Consider the following 16,859-nt stretch of genomic DNA (forward strand, 5'->3'; position numbering starts at 1 on the left):
GCCTAGCTAAGAAATGAGGCCCTATGTCAAAAAATGAAATATCCCTTTAAGAAGAGCTCTCACTTCAGAGTTTGGTGGATATTGGAGACACAGATGGTAGTTGCAACATCAAAAATGAACAATGAAACACTACTACTTTTTTGGGTAACTTTTAGTTGTTGTTGTAAATGAATGAGTGACATGCACATGTGTTTGTTGTGTACATTAGCTTTAGGTTTCAAATAGCTAGCCTACTTATCAAAATCAAACAACCCACTTGTGTGAAATATAAAATGAGCCAAAATGAACAAAACTTGCCCCATCATAAACACTCTGAGGCCACATGTAAACATTCATTGGATCCTTCTTACACAAGACACAAGTCTGTCTACACTAAGCTAGCACTGGGCGGTTAGCTCAGCTGTAGCAATAGTGCATGTCATTGTAGGAGGCTTTTTTTTTTATTCCCCATCTACATACTCATTTCATTGATACAAATGTCCTGCCCTTTTATAGCATTCGCAGCGGATTGAAACAATGACCCTTTGCAGGAAAGATAAAGCGCGTGTTTTCATTTGCGCGCTGTACACTCCACTTACTTCACAAGTGCGTTTTAATAGCTGTGGACGTGAACTGCCTCGGCTCTTGACAGCTTTCAGACATATTGCTCGGTATTGCAAAGCCCTCTTGTGTTTCGATGCCTGGGCACAGCTGTTGCGGCACTGGGCCTGCGTGGTCACCTTTGCTTCACAGCATGACTTCAGATCAACAATGGCGGGTTATGTTACACATTCGGCAAACAGACCTTTCGCAAACGGGCCATCGATTGTGCCATGAGCAGAAGATTAACCGGCAGCACAGAGAGAAGTTCAAGGCCTGTTTAATATAGATCATGGTCTAAAACGTTACAGGGACTTGTTATTTCTTTGTGTATTTGAATGTTCTTTCATTTTAGGAACAAAAGTGTGTGGTGTAGGGAAAAACTGCTATATCTTGTTTAAAAATAATCACATTGATTCATATTTTTATCATAGCGGTGGTGTGAAGAAGTCATAGCAGTGAACTTAGCACTACTAACTGCTCATCTGTCCTGCCTTTCTCACTTTTTTTACTGACACAGAGAGGCAACAGGAATTACGACGACCACTGGGTGCTGCACAAAATGTAGTGCCATCTTAAAGGAATAGGCCACCCTTTTTACATACTGAGATATGTTCTTACCTGAGCTTAGACGAGTTGATGCGTACCTGTCTGGCCTTTTTGTGTGCGCTCAGTACGCAAATAGAGCAAAGACGTTGTTAGCATTTAGCCTCTCCCAGCATATTCCTATAGCTCCAAACTGGGGTGAAGTTAGGAGCACTTATTGCACCTTTCAATATAGTGTGTAACTAGACTTGGATCATGTAACCTTTCACGTAACTGTATTTAAATAGGGATAAAGGTGGAAGAGCTTGGTCGCTTCTAACTTCACCCCAGTTTGGAGCTATGAATTTGCAGGGAGAGGCTAAATGCTAACAACGCACAAAGACCAGACAGGTACGCATCAACTCGTCTAAGCTCTGAACATATCTCAATATGATAAAACGGTGGCCTGTTCCTGCATTATGCTGGGAAAGCCAATTAAATATTTGTGCGTAATATAGCACGGCACCTTTGCGTTTGATTGCAGTGGTCCCTACAATGCGCCAGGATCAATTGTTTTGTTAGGTTTTCTGGTGAGACGGCCTGTCAGTAGTGAAAACCTACCAGAAACTCTAAAAACAATTGATCCTGGAGCCACGTGATGGAAAGTAAAGGCGCCATGCTCACCGCTCAAGTGATGCTGACCAAAAAGGCAATGTGGTTTAACTCTCACCTTAACACATTATCTCCAGTTCAGCTTGAAAAACAATGGAAGCTCTGCACACCTATGAAGGTGACAGGCCAGTTCAGCTTTACCCAAATATAAAAGATTAACTTCTCGACTGGAGCTGGAGTTTTTGTTACTTTTTGTCGCTTTTTGTTGTTGCTTCTTCATCACTTTTTTGTTGCTCTTTTGATGCTTTTTTTTTTTGCTGAGTTTTCACCCCTTTTTTCAAGAAGCTTTTAGATTTGGGTAAAGTCAAACTGTAGAAAATGTGCATGGTTAAGTCGGGGGTTAAGAGGCTAATTATGTCATTTCAAGTGTATATATATGTATATTGATTCAGCCCACTTTAAGTCCATGGAAGGCGGTCTGTTGTCCCTCAGCGCTGACTGTCCTGCGTTAACATGGAGATTAGCTGCGATACGTCACTTTTAATAAACCAAGCAGCCTATGAAGTGGAACATTTTACTTGAACATGAAGCTACCCTGTGCAGATGACAGCTTGAAAACCTACGGAAAAACGTACATGTTCTTGAAAATTGCTTAACACCACTTTTCTCATTATAGTGCTAATGGATTCTGCTGCCTTTGCTGAAAACCTGTAAAAGTCGTAATTCATTCAAAGCCCTACTGACTTGTCCTCTCACTCCTGCTTTGCAAAATGCGTGTCGGTTCCAAGAGTTTATCAGTCTTTTCTTTTTCTTTTTTTTTTTTTAGCTTTGCCGCAAATTGAAAATTGGGGAAACAATCATGCTAATCTCGCTTCAAAGTTGACGAAATATTGAGAGGCCCGAATCGAAATTGGACAGATTGAAAAGGTTGTCAGGGAGAGTTTTTCCCTTTTTTTTTTCTTTTTCTTTTTTCGGAGGTGGAGGCAGACAGAGAGCAGGGGGTATGTTTGAGGCAGAACGATAAGGAGCGCCCGGTTGACGGAACACCTGATAAGCCGCCGGACTGTCAGGTTAGGCAGGCCGGCTGGTGGTGAAGCAAGGAGAGAGTGGGGCCAACACAGCCGGGGCACACAGGTTAAACGCACTAAAGCTACTGAGGGAAATTGTAAGAGCATAATTGAAGAGGTGCACCTGCTATTAAAATTCAGAAACCAAGGCTGCCTGCGACTGTGCAGCGGAGCGTGCTCGGTATTTAGATATGCCGGGGTAATTTACTGGGCATTCTAAATGGAGCCATATGAGTTGACGTTGTGTTTTTATTTGCAATGAATAGACAGTTTTCTAGATATCAGTAGTAAATGTTGGTGTATGCGAAGGCAAGATTAAAAATTGGCAGGTGGTATTTTTGTCAGGATCAGATATATTTCCTGATATGCAGCGATCCACTCCATCTATGCAGGTTAATAGAAATTTGACATGATATCATAATATTAGATGTCGTCGACAGGACTGGGTTAATTGAGTGGAGGACATTTCGCTCCTACTTTCCAAAGCTTCTTCACGCCTTTGTAGTTGAAAATGTAAGACTGGTTAAACACTCCCCTGTAGGTTTTCCCTCTTTTGGCCTCGTCTTTGTTTAGAACGACTACGTCCAGCTTTTGATCCGACTTAACCCACGGTTTGACCCCTGCCTGACCAAAGCCAAAGTCGCCAGGCTGGATTTAACCTCCTGACCCAGCCTTTACCGAGCACATTTTCTCCACCTCAGCTTTACCCAAATCTAAAAAGTTTCTAGCTTATAGCCTATAGGCCAGAGTAACACCTCATTTGAAAGCTAAGACCTACAAAACGGCTGTGTTGTCACATTTTTGAAGCGTTTTGTCTGGTTTTCGTTGCTTTCTTCATTGCTTTTTCCCCTGTTTTTTTATGCTTTTTTCTTGCGTTTTGGCTACATTTTCATCACTTAGTAGTCACTTTTTTTTGCTGCTTTTCTATAGTGTTTTATTGTTGCTTTTCCGGCCCGTTTTTTGTTGCTTCTTTGTCACTTTTTTGTTGCGTCTATCTTTGCGTCTACTGTTTGTGGCTCTTTTTTGTTGTATTTTCGTCCTTGTTTTTGTTGCTGTTTTGACGCTTTGTTCAAGAAGCATTTAGATTTGGGTAAAGCCAAGCAATAGAAAATGTGCTTGGTTCAGGCAGGTGGTAGGTGAACAGACTGTTCTGATCTGGGGTTGTTGCAGTTTGTCAGGTCCAGATTCAGCAACTTGATGTGCCCAAAGGATGAGATCAGCTGACGACATGACCATCATGAATGACCAGGTTATTCCATCAGTGGATTTCTTCTTCCCTGATGGCACAGGCATACAGTATTCCAACAGGACAGTTATGGTTAAGTCCAGATCTTAACTCCATTGAGAATCTGTGGGATGTGCTGGAGAAGGCTTTGCACAGTGGTCACACTCATACAGCAGTTGTTATAGTATAGTTGTATTAGCATGTTTTCTTAAAGGTGCATTATGCAACTTTTTTTTATGGGAGAAAAAATGTATAGATTTGTGCGTATTTGACTTTGTAGTGGCTGTATGAGTGGTCAGCATGGCCGCCTTCACTTTCTATCACAGTGATCTCTACAATGCTCCAGGATCAATTGTTTCGTAGGTTTTCTGGTGAGAGGGTCCATCAGCAGTGAAAACTCTCCGAACAATTGACCCTGGAGTGTCCTAGAGTAAAAAGTAAGTAAAAACGCCATGCTGACCACTCATACATACAGTATCAACTTTATTTTCAACATAGAAAGTTGCATAATGCACCTTTAAGGCAGAATAAGGAAGCAAAACCAAAATAACTGCTGTTGTAGTTTACTATGTCTATCAAGTCAATAGGGGAGACTGCTCTTTTGCTCTGGCATTAACTTATTTTAAGTAACAACACACTTGTCAGGGCTACATGCTTTGGTTTGCAAAGATTGGGATGATTCAGTTTATACTTCAATGTACAGTAGGTCTGTATGATAACAGAATAAGCAAATATAAATCAAGCAAATTGATTCATTGATAAATAGAACCATACAGCATACAAGTGTACATTATGCTTTCTCAGACTTTCATGTTCTCAAATGCATACCATTCTCATTTTTATAGTGGAGCTTCACTGTGTGAGAAATGCATTGCTACATTCAATAACTGTCTCGACTAGTAGTGTGCCGCCGATGATCAAAATCAGTGTTCAACCCCAGTCACCCAAACCTTCTCTCTTTCTCTGTGCCTCGTTCCAGGGAAGCCGCAGACAGTGGAGAGCTCGGAGCGCGTCCAACTGTCTGGCACATACAACGTGCGCAAAGGGAAGCTCCAACTGCCAGTGAACCGCTGGACCAGGCGACAGGTCATCTTATGTGGCACCTGTCTCATCGTCTCCTCGGTGAAGGAGAGCCAGACGGGCAAGATGCACATCCTGCCACTCATCGGAGGGAAGGTACGTCTGAGTCACCCCCAAGAGCTGAATCTCAAGCAGCTATTTTTACGGTCTGCCGTTTTATGATTTGAGTCATAAATCTGCCATGCTAAAGCCCTATTACCGCCCACAAATGCCCTATATAGTGAAATGTGTCCTTTTCACCTTGATGAACTGTTTGTCTTTCGGTGGGACACTGAACAACGCTTTGTGCTTTGTGAATTTTAGCTCAAGGTGAACCTGAAATACAGTAGACGCCAGGCTGGATTTGGGTATTCAGCAGAGAGTTAATTTATGGCACAGCTAATTTTAATACACTGTAATACAAACTTTTCAACAAAGAAAAGCATTGCAAATAGGGCAACATGAACAAAATTTAAAAAGGACATGAAAAACATTTCAAGGTACTACATGGACGCTAAATCAGGACTAAAGTGAGGCTAAAATTAAGAAACTCATGACTAAAACCAAACATTTGAACAATTTTAAAGTCAGTGTGTTTTTATTTTTGGCTGTGTTATTGATACTACACTGTGTCTCAGTCAGAGGAATGTCATAGAGTTCGGGAATGTGATGTCATACCGCTAAGCATCATGGGATTAGCAGCAATGATAAACTAATGAAGATTTTAAAAGGTGAAATACTGGAGTTATTGTTCACATTAAAACACTTGGACACCACAGTGTATTAGATGTATGATTTGCCAGTAGTAGCTCAACAGCTAACGGAGTTGTTCCACTGCTTTTTTCTCCACTTTTTATACTTTTTTTATGCTAATGTTAAGCTGTGGAAAATGTATGCTAACAGCTGCAACGATGCCGGATTTCCACGGTAACAGTGGAATTTCCCGAACTCTATTGCAATAGATACAAACAGCATCACGTTATACAAGGGGGAAGATAACCTCACATGGGAATCACAATTTTCACACTTTATAGCTGTTTTCTGCCGGACTATTCACATATTTATCACACACCAATAATGTCAAGCCAAAATCGGGTCCATGTGGGTGTTTTTTCACCGCAAATTGTGCAGTAGAAGTGAAAAAAACGCACTCGTTAGCATTGCTTCGCTAACGTTAGCACACATTAGGATACTTCCTGGTTAGCATTGTCCTTTTTTATTAGTATTCATGGGCTGTTGAAGCACTTTGTTCCTCTGCATGTCTCTGTATTTTTATTTAGTAGAAAAATATATTCATAATTTAGCATTTATAAAAGTAATGGTGGAGAAAGGTTTGTTTTCCTTCTGACTGTTTCGAACATGACCATAAATGGGCATTTGCAAAGATGTCTTTGCAGCCATATTTGAGTATAGTTTAACATTCTTTCTTTTTTTTTTTCTACTTAAAATAAGGAAATACTCAGTTGTGTTTACAGTGTAATCTGTAATAAAAATGCATTTCAACTGTTGAAAAAGAGCTCGTTTGCTATTCCTGAGAAATGACCTTTTACCTTTTTATTGCTTTATGGATCTTTGTCTATCTGCCAAGGCCACTGCATTACCGCCAAGGTTTCTTTAGAAAGCCCTCACCATTATTTGCCAATTGACACTTCACATTTCCCACCACGCCCTGATTTCAGCATTAGATTCCCAGCATGACCTCCAGTGAACTACTCACTTGCAGCTATTATTTAGCACTTCAAAGTGTCCACCATTGTGTGTTCAGTATGTCATAGTGTATAGGAGTTGTGTCCATAATGCTAACAAGTTGCACAAGTCAGTTTCTTGTTTTATTTTTTTACATAGAACAACACACATAATAGTAGAATAAGGTCATGTGTAAAGTGTAGATCTCTTACCATTGATTTCAAGTGGGAAGTATTTGTTGAAGAATGTGGGTCAGACTGTGTTCTTGTGTGCTGTACCATGTTACAAAAGCTGTTGTTTCTGTCCGAGTCACGCACATGTGTCATGCACTCATGAATGCTTTAAGTTGCTTCATGCTTTTGGTCGACTGGATATGTACGGCTCGAAGCTAATATTGAGACATCCATGTGTCAACTTTTCTTTGTTTGTTTCTCGGCTAAAGTTTTCTTCCGAGAGATGTCTCGTTTCACGCTCTGTTGCGCCGTGTGTCTGTGTGTCTGCAGGTGGAGGAGGTGAAGAAGCACAGCCACTGCTTGGCCTTCAGTTCGGCGGGTCCTCAGAGCCAGACCTACTACGTTAGCTTTGACAGCTTCACGGAGCACCTGCGCTGGCACCGTCACGCATCCAAGGTACTGTGTGAGGGGCAATAAGAGCGGGCATGTGCTCCCCCGGCGCTACTCACGGGTCAGCTGCGTTGTACATCAGAACATGCATGACTGCGAGCGCCGATGGAATTCCACCGCTCGCATTCGCTGAGGGGACGGAAAACGGCGGCGTTGTTTACTTTGCTGTTAAAATCCCGCACAGTAAAAGACTTGTTACTCTCTCCACTTACTGTTCAACTAGGCCATAGCCAGAAAACCTCCTTTCTAAATATTAACAGGGACACGTATGTCACAAGCACCCAGAGGGCCACTCAGAATAGCAGGCTGTGTAGAAGCAGCACGTGCCCCACTGCCGCCTCCAGCCACTCTCTGACACCGCCGCTTATCTGTCTCTGCAGAAGATGAACAGATATGACGTTACACTTTTATTGGCCACTTCCGTTCATTTGACTATCAAATGACACGTGCTCAGGCTTCGCATACGAGATTCAGTTTTTGTGTTTTTGTAAGTTGGTGCTAGACGGGAGTTTAGAAATAGTTTGTTGCAGAGTTCTCGTATGCATTTAAAGTAATTTGCCCTGGCCTCACATTTGTCATTTCAAATGGACTTCACTCCTGTCCACACGTTTTCCAACACAGTATGATGTTTTAGCGAGATGCACCAACCGAGTGCAACTTTCCTCTCACTGTGTAATCCTAAGAAGATTGGCCATTACCTGACATTTGACCCGCTAGTGCAGGCCACACACAAAAGCAGCTAAGCCCCCCCGCACTGGAGATAATCCCGTTTAAAGCCACGCTCTCTTTGTCTTTCGCTGTCACCTCAACACTCGTCTCATTTTCCCTCATCCTCTGTGCTTCTTCATTTAGATGGTGTCCCAGAGGATCAACTCGGTCGATCTGTCCTGCTGCAGCCTGGAGCTGCTTCCCCCAAATCTGTTCTACAGCCACGACCTGACTCACCTCAACCTCAAACACAACTTTCTGCCTTCAGACCAGCGGCTTCAGCAGCTGCAGAGGTATGCTGCAGCTCACTGGCTGTGCACATCCGACACATGTGTTTTAGCTGATAGAACTTTTACAAAGGTGAACCCTAATCGACAGCAACAAAAGCCCTGGAAAACAAGAATGAATGATAATAAAACTTTAGAAAGCAGTCAAAGCTATACAACAACACGGAAAGAGCGGGAAGAAAAAGTCAAGGGCAAGACACGACTTGAGACGATTTTGCTTCATTGGGCCACAATAGAAAAGGTTGGTCTAGTGCAGAATAATAGGCCAGGCGGAACACCCACAGCCTGGTCTGACTGGAAGCAGCGGGTCACGGCTGGCTGCTCCGGACCGCATTAGCATTCGTCTGCTCGGCCATAAACCTGAGCAGTCTAGGAAGTGTTCCACTGACACACGGGACCCCGAAGAGGCTAGCCAGATCTGTGCTATGAGCCAAACTAGGGGCCGAAGTAGCCCACAGCCCGGCATGTCCACGGGGAAGCTTTTAATGTGCCCCGGACTGGCTTGCTCACTCTTCCAATGTGGGCGCCATCTGCTGCATGCTTATCACGGTTTCAGATTAGAGCCGTCAGCCAAGATATAGGCCTGTGTGTGTGTGTGTGTGTGAGTGTGTGTGTCTACTGTACTGCTGATATTAGTATTCCGGTGCACATGCATGCCTGTCAAAGCCTTTCAGCCAGTAGATCATTGCCAGAAAGCTTCACTGTTAATTGGTAGTTTTATAAGGATGTGATGTGTGTCAAATTGGTATTTGCAGTTTTGAGAGTGGGTGAGCTGCTGCTATGATTAGTGGAGGTGTAAAAACGAAAAAGAAAAAGAAAAAAAAACTACTCCCTTTCTACTCAACTTGTAGAATTCTACTTTAGCATTTAAGTACCCACTCAAAAACATGTTCTTAAAGTTCAAAAGTAAAAGCATTTCTCATTACATTTTGAGCTTCATTTCCTTTATGAAATGCGTGTGCCAGCGAAATACCTTTGGCTGTCCCTCACTGCTAATCAGTAGGATTTTATGACGCCCTACCTAGCACTGGCACCGCTTTATTCATTTCATATCTAATCCTTGATATGATCATGCCGTTGCTAGGAAGCCGATGCCAGTGGGACAAATCATAATAAATAGCTCCCCTGCTGGCCAGGCGCAATAACACCCATTTAAGATCCCCACACCAAAAGAAAAAAAAAATACTAAGCGAATGAAAAGAGGTTATTAATGACAATGGGGAGAATTATTGTAGTTAAAAATAGACTCGTTTTTGGATGAGGCGCAACCGCAATTCAACACTGGCCCCAGGAGAATGTAGTTAAAAAAAAATAAAAAAAATAAAAAGCTGAAGTCAGGAACAATCGGGCTCTCGAATGGCTTCTCCATGAATGGGGGTGTGTGTGTGTTTTCGCAGTGGGGCAGCGGTGCGAGCCTTGTGTTCCGTATCAACACAGCTTTGCGCTCGCACGGGGCCGTAGTGCATTTTATTTTCACAAGTGGAAAGGAATGCGTGAACCTGCCACATGCCTCTCCCCTGTTGTTTTTCTCTCTCTCTTTCTCTCTTCTCTTTAGCCAAATACTAACCGGTGGGAGATTTGCCAGTCAGATCTGCATAATTAGTTGTCTAGGTTACGAGGCCCTGAAAGAGAGAGGTCACCCGAACTGAAGGGAACTACTCCCAGCATGAACTAAGCATATTGAAACTGTTTGTCTGTTTGTTTACACACGCCAAACAGCTGAGGACATCAGGGTCGGGTCTGAAATAGCAAGCTAAGGGTGGGAGGTTTTGACCAATCCTATAATGTTAGCGCCGATGTTCCTGGAAGAATGAGTTTGCACTTACTCCAGCCCACTAATCTGACTGTTTAGCCGTTTTTGATCCTACATTAGTTGCGAGCTAATCCAGAGCTTTCCCTCCTCAAATATGAAGGAATAAGCAGCTTGTTTGTGTAAGAGTTTTGGAAATAATTAATATAAATGTACGCTTGAATCGATTACACATATAATTAAATTATACAAATGTCCAAGGAAAATATGTGTTCTAGTTTTGTAGGAGCGTGTATTCCTGTATTCATCATATATATTATATGTTATAGCCCTCATCCTGTATATCATTTTCATTTTAAATATCCCATAAAGAAAATTCATGAATGCCGAAGTCTGTTATTATTGTAACACGGTGCATTAACTAACTATAATTATCTATTTTCTAAATGTATGGTCTATAATCCTATATATATATATAAAAACTCCAGCAACTTTAAGTGATTTAATAGTTCTGTCCCAGCTTTGATCAGTTACTGTTAGCATTAGCATGCTGCTGTTAGCATTAGCATACTTTTGCTAGCAGCAGCATTTTGCACGGCGATCCAAAATACAATTGCGGAGGTTAAAACTAACTCGCGATTTTTCTCAGTTCCCTTAGGAACTAGGAATAATAATAATGCATTCGTCTCAAATAGCGCTTTTCCAGACGCTCACAGTCGCATTATTCATTCACTCCATACCCGATGGTGGTAAGCTACTATTGTAGTCACAGCTGCCCTGGTGTAGACTGACAGGAGCGAGGCTACCAGTTTGCGCCATCGGCCCCTTTGACCATCACCAACCACTCACTCACTCACTCACTCACTCACTCACTCACTCACTCCGAGGTCTGACAGGATCGGGCAGAGCAAAGGTGGTATGGCCACCAAGTTGTGAGAGGACTTGTTTTAAAGTCCTGACTTCTCTCTTTCCAATGCCTCTTGCACTTTCAGTTCAGATATTGTATTTTACACGGCAAAATTTCATGGAGACCAAAATTTTAAGAAAAAAAGTGAAACACATATAACATTTTGACACACACAAAAAAACTATTTAAAAAGGGGAAAAATTGTGGGGGGGTGCATCAATTGGGAAATATTTGGGGAAAGAAACTTGGACAAAATGGGGAAAATCATGGGAAAATTGGAAAAAAGTGGGAAAAATTTGGGGGGCCAAGAATAAAAATAAAAAAGTAAAAAAAGTACGGAAAAATGTGGAAAGTTTTTTTTCCCGCCCTTTTGTAAATGATGGAAGTTTCTTGTTTCTTTCTTTTATTTCCACCTCAAATAAATGATGCTAATGTGAAAGAAATTAAATGGGAGGAAAAAGATAATTAATGTGTTTAATGACAAATAATTAGCATAGATATAAGAAAATATCGTTCAGGTATCGTTATTGAAAACCAAATATCATTAAAGTATCGGAGGAATGGTACCCAACCTTACTCGACACTTACTTACTTTAAATCAGCCTTTTGAATATGCCATGTTAACATTGCATGGTGGCGCAGTGGTTAGCGTTCGTGCTTCACCGTTAGAAGGTCCAGGTTCGATTCCCACCTGGACGTGTGGAGTTTGAACGTTCTCCTCGTGTCTGATTCGGTTTCCTCCGGGTCCTGCGGTTTCCCCTACCACCAAAAAAACATGTACAATAGGCATGAGACCCATGTACGTTCATTAACACGCACTGTCCTGACAAATTAAACCAATAAAGGAGTATAGGATGCGTCCATTTGAGTTATCTATCTTATATCTTCCCAGGAGCTGAACAGTTTGTTTCGCAAATTAGCTAGCACTGTATTAATTACCCAGTCATTAACCTGAATTACCCATAGCCATCGAGTATGCACTAATGGCATGACAGGACAGACCGCCAGCATGACACAGACCGGGGGGAGCTCCTCTGCTTTACTCAGCAAGTTGTGTGGGCTGATTTAATGATAGAATTGACATTTTCCCACACACACACACCCCTTTCCTCCCCATGTCCTTCCTGTCTGCTGCTCGCTGCCAGAGTCACCCTCACTTTGAATTAGTCGACCCTCCTAATCAATAGCCCTGACGTCTCGCCCGTCTCCTCTCCCATCACGCTGATATACTGCGTCCGTTTGCCGTATATACAGAAGATATCAGTCACGGGCCGGCTGTGGCTAATATCGCACGCTCTTCCGGATGTGACAGGTGAGAGCAGGTCGCATGTCGGCGTCTTAGAGCGTATAAATACAGACGGTGTCCTTTCCCTCTTGGCCGTGCTTTGTTGTGCCCTGGCTGCTGCCTCCTCCTCTCTCTCCCTCCCTCCCTCCCACCACCCCCAAATCTACACACTCCCCCTCAAGGGACAAGCCCACTTTGAAGGTCACCGCTGTGCCATGGGACAGCGCGCCAAATGCCACCGGTCGCTGCGACTGTTTCGATGCAAAACACGGCTCTTGTTTGCGCAACAATCAAAGGACGTGATAGGTTTATGGCTCGCCAGGGCTTGTTTATGGGCCGCGGTGGAGCAGAGTCACCTGGAGTTTCAGCGTTGATAAAATACAGTGCACTATTAGTTGTTATGAAGCTGTAGAAACCCAGTGATCCCTGTTTGTGTAGGAGCGCCACTAGTTTAGGCTTGTCTTCTTTGAAAGCGGCTTTGAACAAAAATACATCAATAGAAATGAAAGTGTAAACAACTCTCTAAAGCATTGCTCAGTTATTATTTTTTTAATTTCCCAATGTATACGCACGGAATTCTGCAGTGCATACCCAGTGTGGCCATAAGGGCAATCATGTTCAATACCAACAGTTTGTTTAAAGCTCTACTACGGCTGCTGAAGGCCATTAATACATTCATGAGCGTCTCCTCTCTTTCAAATATTTATGTCAACAACCTACAACTACATCTTCAAGCACACTTTTTTTTTTCCCCCTTCATCTTTCTCCATCATTTACACGCTCTAAGTCTTTGCTTTTATCCGCACTTTTTTGTTGTTGCAGATTTTCCCGTTTGCGGAGCCTGAACTTGTCCAACAATCACCTCGGCCAGTTCCCCCTGGCCATCTGCGACATCCACACTCTGACAGAGGTCAACCTCAGCTGTAACTACCTGGCGTCGGTCCCCAGCTCTGTCGGAGCCATGGCCAAGTGAGTAACGAAAGAGGAGTCCAAAAAAATGTATTGTTTTAATTAATAGTGTAACTTATATAGCGCTTTTCTACCTTTGTCAGGCCCAAAGCGCTTCTTTTTAACGTCTTAACCGCCGCCTTTACCAAGCACATTATCTCCAGTTTGACTTGGATGGAAACGAAGCAAAAAAAAAGCAGCAAAAGAGAGACAAAAACGCGAAATCGGTGACAAAAGTGAACGCAAACGCAACAAAAACGTAACAAATATACAGCAAAAAACTAGAGGCTGACCGATATGGGTTCTTCTAAGGCCGATGCCGATATTTTGGGATGTTAACTGGTCGTTGCCAATATGCTCGGCCGATTTTTTTGACCGAGATTTTTCCAAATGTCTGGTCTACAATCCTGTAAAAACATAAATACCTGTTCTTGGCCACTCCAGCACTGGCCCATTTTATTTTATTACTTTAGGTGATCCAATCATCGTTTCTGTCCCAGCTTTGATTGAATTTCTGCACTTCAAAATGACATGCAGCATGTCCATATTGACGGAGGTTTAGTGAAACTAAACAAACTTGAAGTCAACCAATTTTCATTGTGATGTTTCTCACCTCCCCTGAGGCCTCGGGAATTGTGGGAGGACTCGTTTTAAAGCCCTGACTTGCTCTTTCCAATGCAAAAAAACGTGAAGTCTCTCTCATTTTCGGTCCCGGAAATATCGGCTTTTTTCGGCACTAGATCGGCCGATAGCCGATATTAGCCGGCTGATATATCAGTCAACTAAAAGTGCGACAAAACAGCTGACAAAAATGCAGCAACAACGCAAGGGAAAAACTTAGATGAGTTTTGTAGGCCTTAGCTTTCAAATGAGGCGTTACACCTTATTGATTTGGGTGAAGCCAAATTGGAGAAAATGCGCTCGGTTAAGGCGAGGGGTAAGAGGTTAACTTGTAACCCTATACGGAAAAAATAGAAATAAAAAAACAGCCATTTGAGGGTTTTTTTTTTATCACTCCCTGTATTCTCCACTTTTTTTTGTTTGTTATTCTTTTATGTACAAAAATGAAAAAGCTTTTAGACCTTAACTTGAAATTTCATTACTTCGTGCCTGTTATAAAAACAAGCAGTTTTGGCGCCGTCCTGTTTCAATGAAAAATGTCTCTGCTTTTTTACCCCATACAAACTTGCCCCAGCTTGCGCAGACAATTGTTGCCCTGAATGTCTCACTAAACTGGCTCTTAATGACACAAGTGCCAGGTAGTTTTTTTTGTTGTTGTTGCTGCTGCACGTGCCAGGGCAGAGCAAACCACTGAACCCTTTCGCCTTTCTGCCACTTTCCCCCGAGTTTACATAGGCAAATGTGGGCGTCACCTAGCAACAGGCACATGGCCCTAACAACCGCGGTCTTGACACGTGAGCAAACAACAACAACACCACGCTGGTCATCTGTGCTGACATTTTGCCCGCTCCCGTTCCGACATGTCTCTTGACTTCTGGCCAGGGAACACATATTCGGATCTTCATTATGTTGCTGATCAACTGGTGACTCTGTTATCAAAAGGCAATCCGCATTGGAGATACATATTAACCTCTTAACTCCCGCCTGAACCGAGAGGATCTTTTTCCTCACGTCATCAGATTTTTTTCCATCATTTTTTTGTTGGGTATTCAACTCATTTTTGTACCTTTTTTTTTTTTTTTTTTTTTTTTTTTTTCTCCCTTTTTTCTTTTCTTTTTTTTGGTCAAATTTATGTCATTTTTTTTGTCAAATTTTAATCACATTTTTGTAATTTTTTTGTCACATTTTTGTCATTTTTGCGTGAATTTTTTTAGCAATTTTTTGTCACGTTTTTGTCATTTTTTTGTCACATTTTTGTCATTTTTTTGTCAAATTTTTATCACAATTTTTGTCACAATTTTGTATTTTTTTTGTCAATGTTTTCTCACTTTTTTGTCACATTTCCATCATTGTTTTCGTCTCAGTTTTGTTGCTTTTTCACAGCTTTTTTCCAGAAGCTTTTGGACTGGGGTAAAGCCAAACTGGAGAAAATGTGCTCGGTTAAAATAAGAAAATAATTCGAGTCTGACGTCATCTGAGATAATTGATTGCAAATCTAATCTCAGTCACGAAGCTTGTCTGCAGTTTGCTATGCTAGATTAATTCTTTTCTTTTCCCGAAATTGCACAAAAGGGAGACATGCAGTAATGATCTGTCAGTTGCATCGTGAGTTCGAGTTCCGACAGTTTGTGGCGTCTTGTCAAATAAACCCCAAGGCTCAGAAAACAGTTAGCCCATACAGCTTTTATTATAGGTCTGTTCAGTATCAATATGTGCTTTATACGTGACATGCAATAACCTTTGTATAATCACTATGTACTGTTTTCACTTCAATAAAGCCATTGACAGGGTTTTATTTTATGCGGTTACCATTATATCACGGTACAGTTCTTGTGCAGTTGTAAAAGTGACACTACTTTTCTGAGGCTTCCGCTTAGTGTGCGCATTTGGCTTGAATCAAACTTGACCAAGTTCTGGGAAAACACTTTATCAGGATGGAGCAAAGCAGATTTCACAGGCCGGAAAGCAAATCTTTCCTCATGACATTGCTTGGAATGGTTTCAGTTTTGGCTCCCGCGCCAATCTCCGTATGGAAATATAAAACCACCCAGGCACCTGCTAAGTGAATATAATATCTACATGTTAGCGCACTGGAGCAGTGAAGCTGAGACGAAGGGTTCAAAAACGTTGTCTTCTGGTTCTCGGGTCAAGACTGACAGAATGCTAACATCCAGGTATGCAGTCTGGAGCAGAAGATAATCTGCAGGAATGATCTGGCATGCTTATAAATTCCTTCAGTGACCAGTAGGGCAGTCATGCCTTTACTGCCATCTACTGGATGTTTGACGCACTGACGCTGTGAACGTTCGTCTTTTAGGTGACCTTTTTAAAATGACACCATCATTTAGGAGCGCTAGATTTATCACAATTATCAAATCACAAAAGCTATTTAGGTAATCGCTATACCTTCGCTACTTTAATTCCCCCTTGTCATTCCTGTTGTCATTGATCGGGTCTCTCTTTTTGTCCTCCAGTTTGCAAACTTTCCTGCTGGACGGCAACAGCCTGAACGATCTGCCCAACGAGCTGGGATCCCTCCAGAGGCTCGGATACTTTGGGCTTTCGTTCAACCAGTTCAGCCACATACCCCAAGTGCTGGAGAGACTGGCCTCCATGGAAAAACTGTGCATGGCCGGCAACAACTTGGAGACGCTCACGCTGCAGAACTTCAGGCTGCTCCGAGTCAAACACATCGACCTACGGTAACCAAAAAAATAAGTACTCTGTGTGACACGTGTAATGACCGAAACAAAAACACTGAGGGGAAGTCACAGCGCGAGACGGCACACGTTTGGAAAATGATTTGCTTTGACCGTCGCCATCACATGTCTCGAAATGCACTGCTTGAATGACTTGCACTATTCAGCAGTTAATACCTGACTGTTTCCCACTTTGTTCAGAGAATGTAAAAGAGAAGTTTCCATTTCTGTCTCTTAACTCGTGACTTGTATTTGTAGCCTACAATTCTTGTAAAAGA

General features: G+C 42.3%; 1 protein-coding gene across 1 annotated transcript in view; it reads left to right on the forward strand.

Moving 5' to 3' along the window:
* Window positions 1–16,859, forward strand: part of phlpp1 (PH domain and leucine rich repeat protein phosphatase 1) — a 67,921-nt gene that overhangs the window by 32,578 nt on the left and 18,484 nt on the right. Inside the window, exons 2-6 of the mRNA XM_079569109.1 lie at window positions 4,988–5,184; window positions 7,257–7,382; window positions 8,229–8,377; window positions 13,136–13,282; window positions 16,357–16,584. Coding sequence (XP_079425235.1) covers window positions 4,988–5,184; window positions 7,257–7,382; window positions 8,229–8,377; window positions 13,136–13,282; window positions 16,357–16,584 — 847 coding nt within the window. The remainder of the gene's footprint in view (window positions 1–4,987; window positions 5,185–7,256; window positions 7,383–8,228; window positions 8,378–13,135; window positions 13,283–16,356; window positions 16,585–16,859) is intronic.

Source organism: Gobius niger (genome assembly GCF_951799975.1).
Source record: "Gobius niger genome assembly, chromosome: 13".
Classification (NCBI taxonomy): Eukaryota; Metazoa; Chordata; class Actinopteri; order Gobiiformes; family Gobiidae; genus Gobius; species Gobius niger.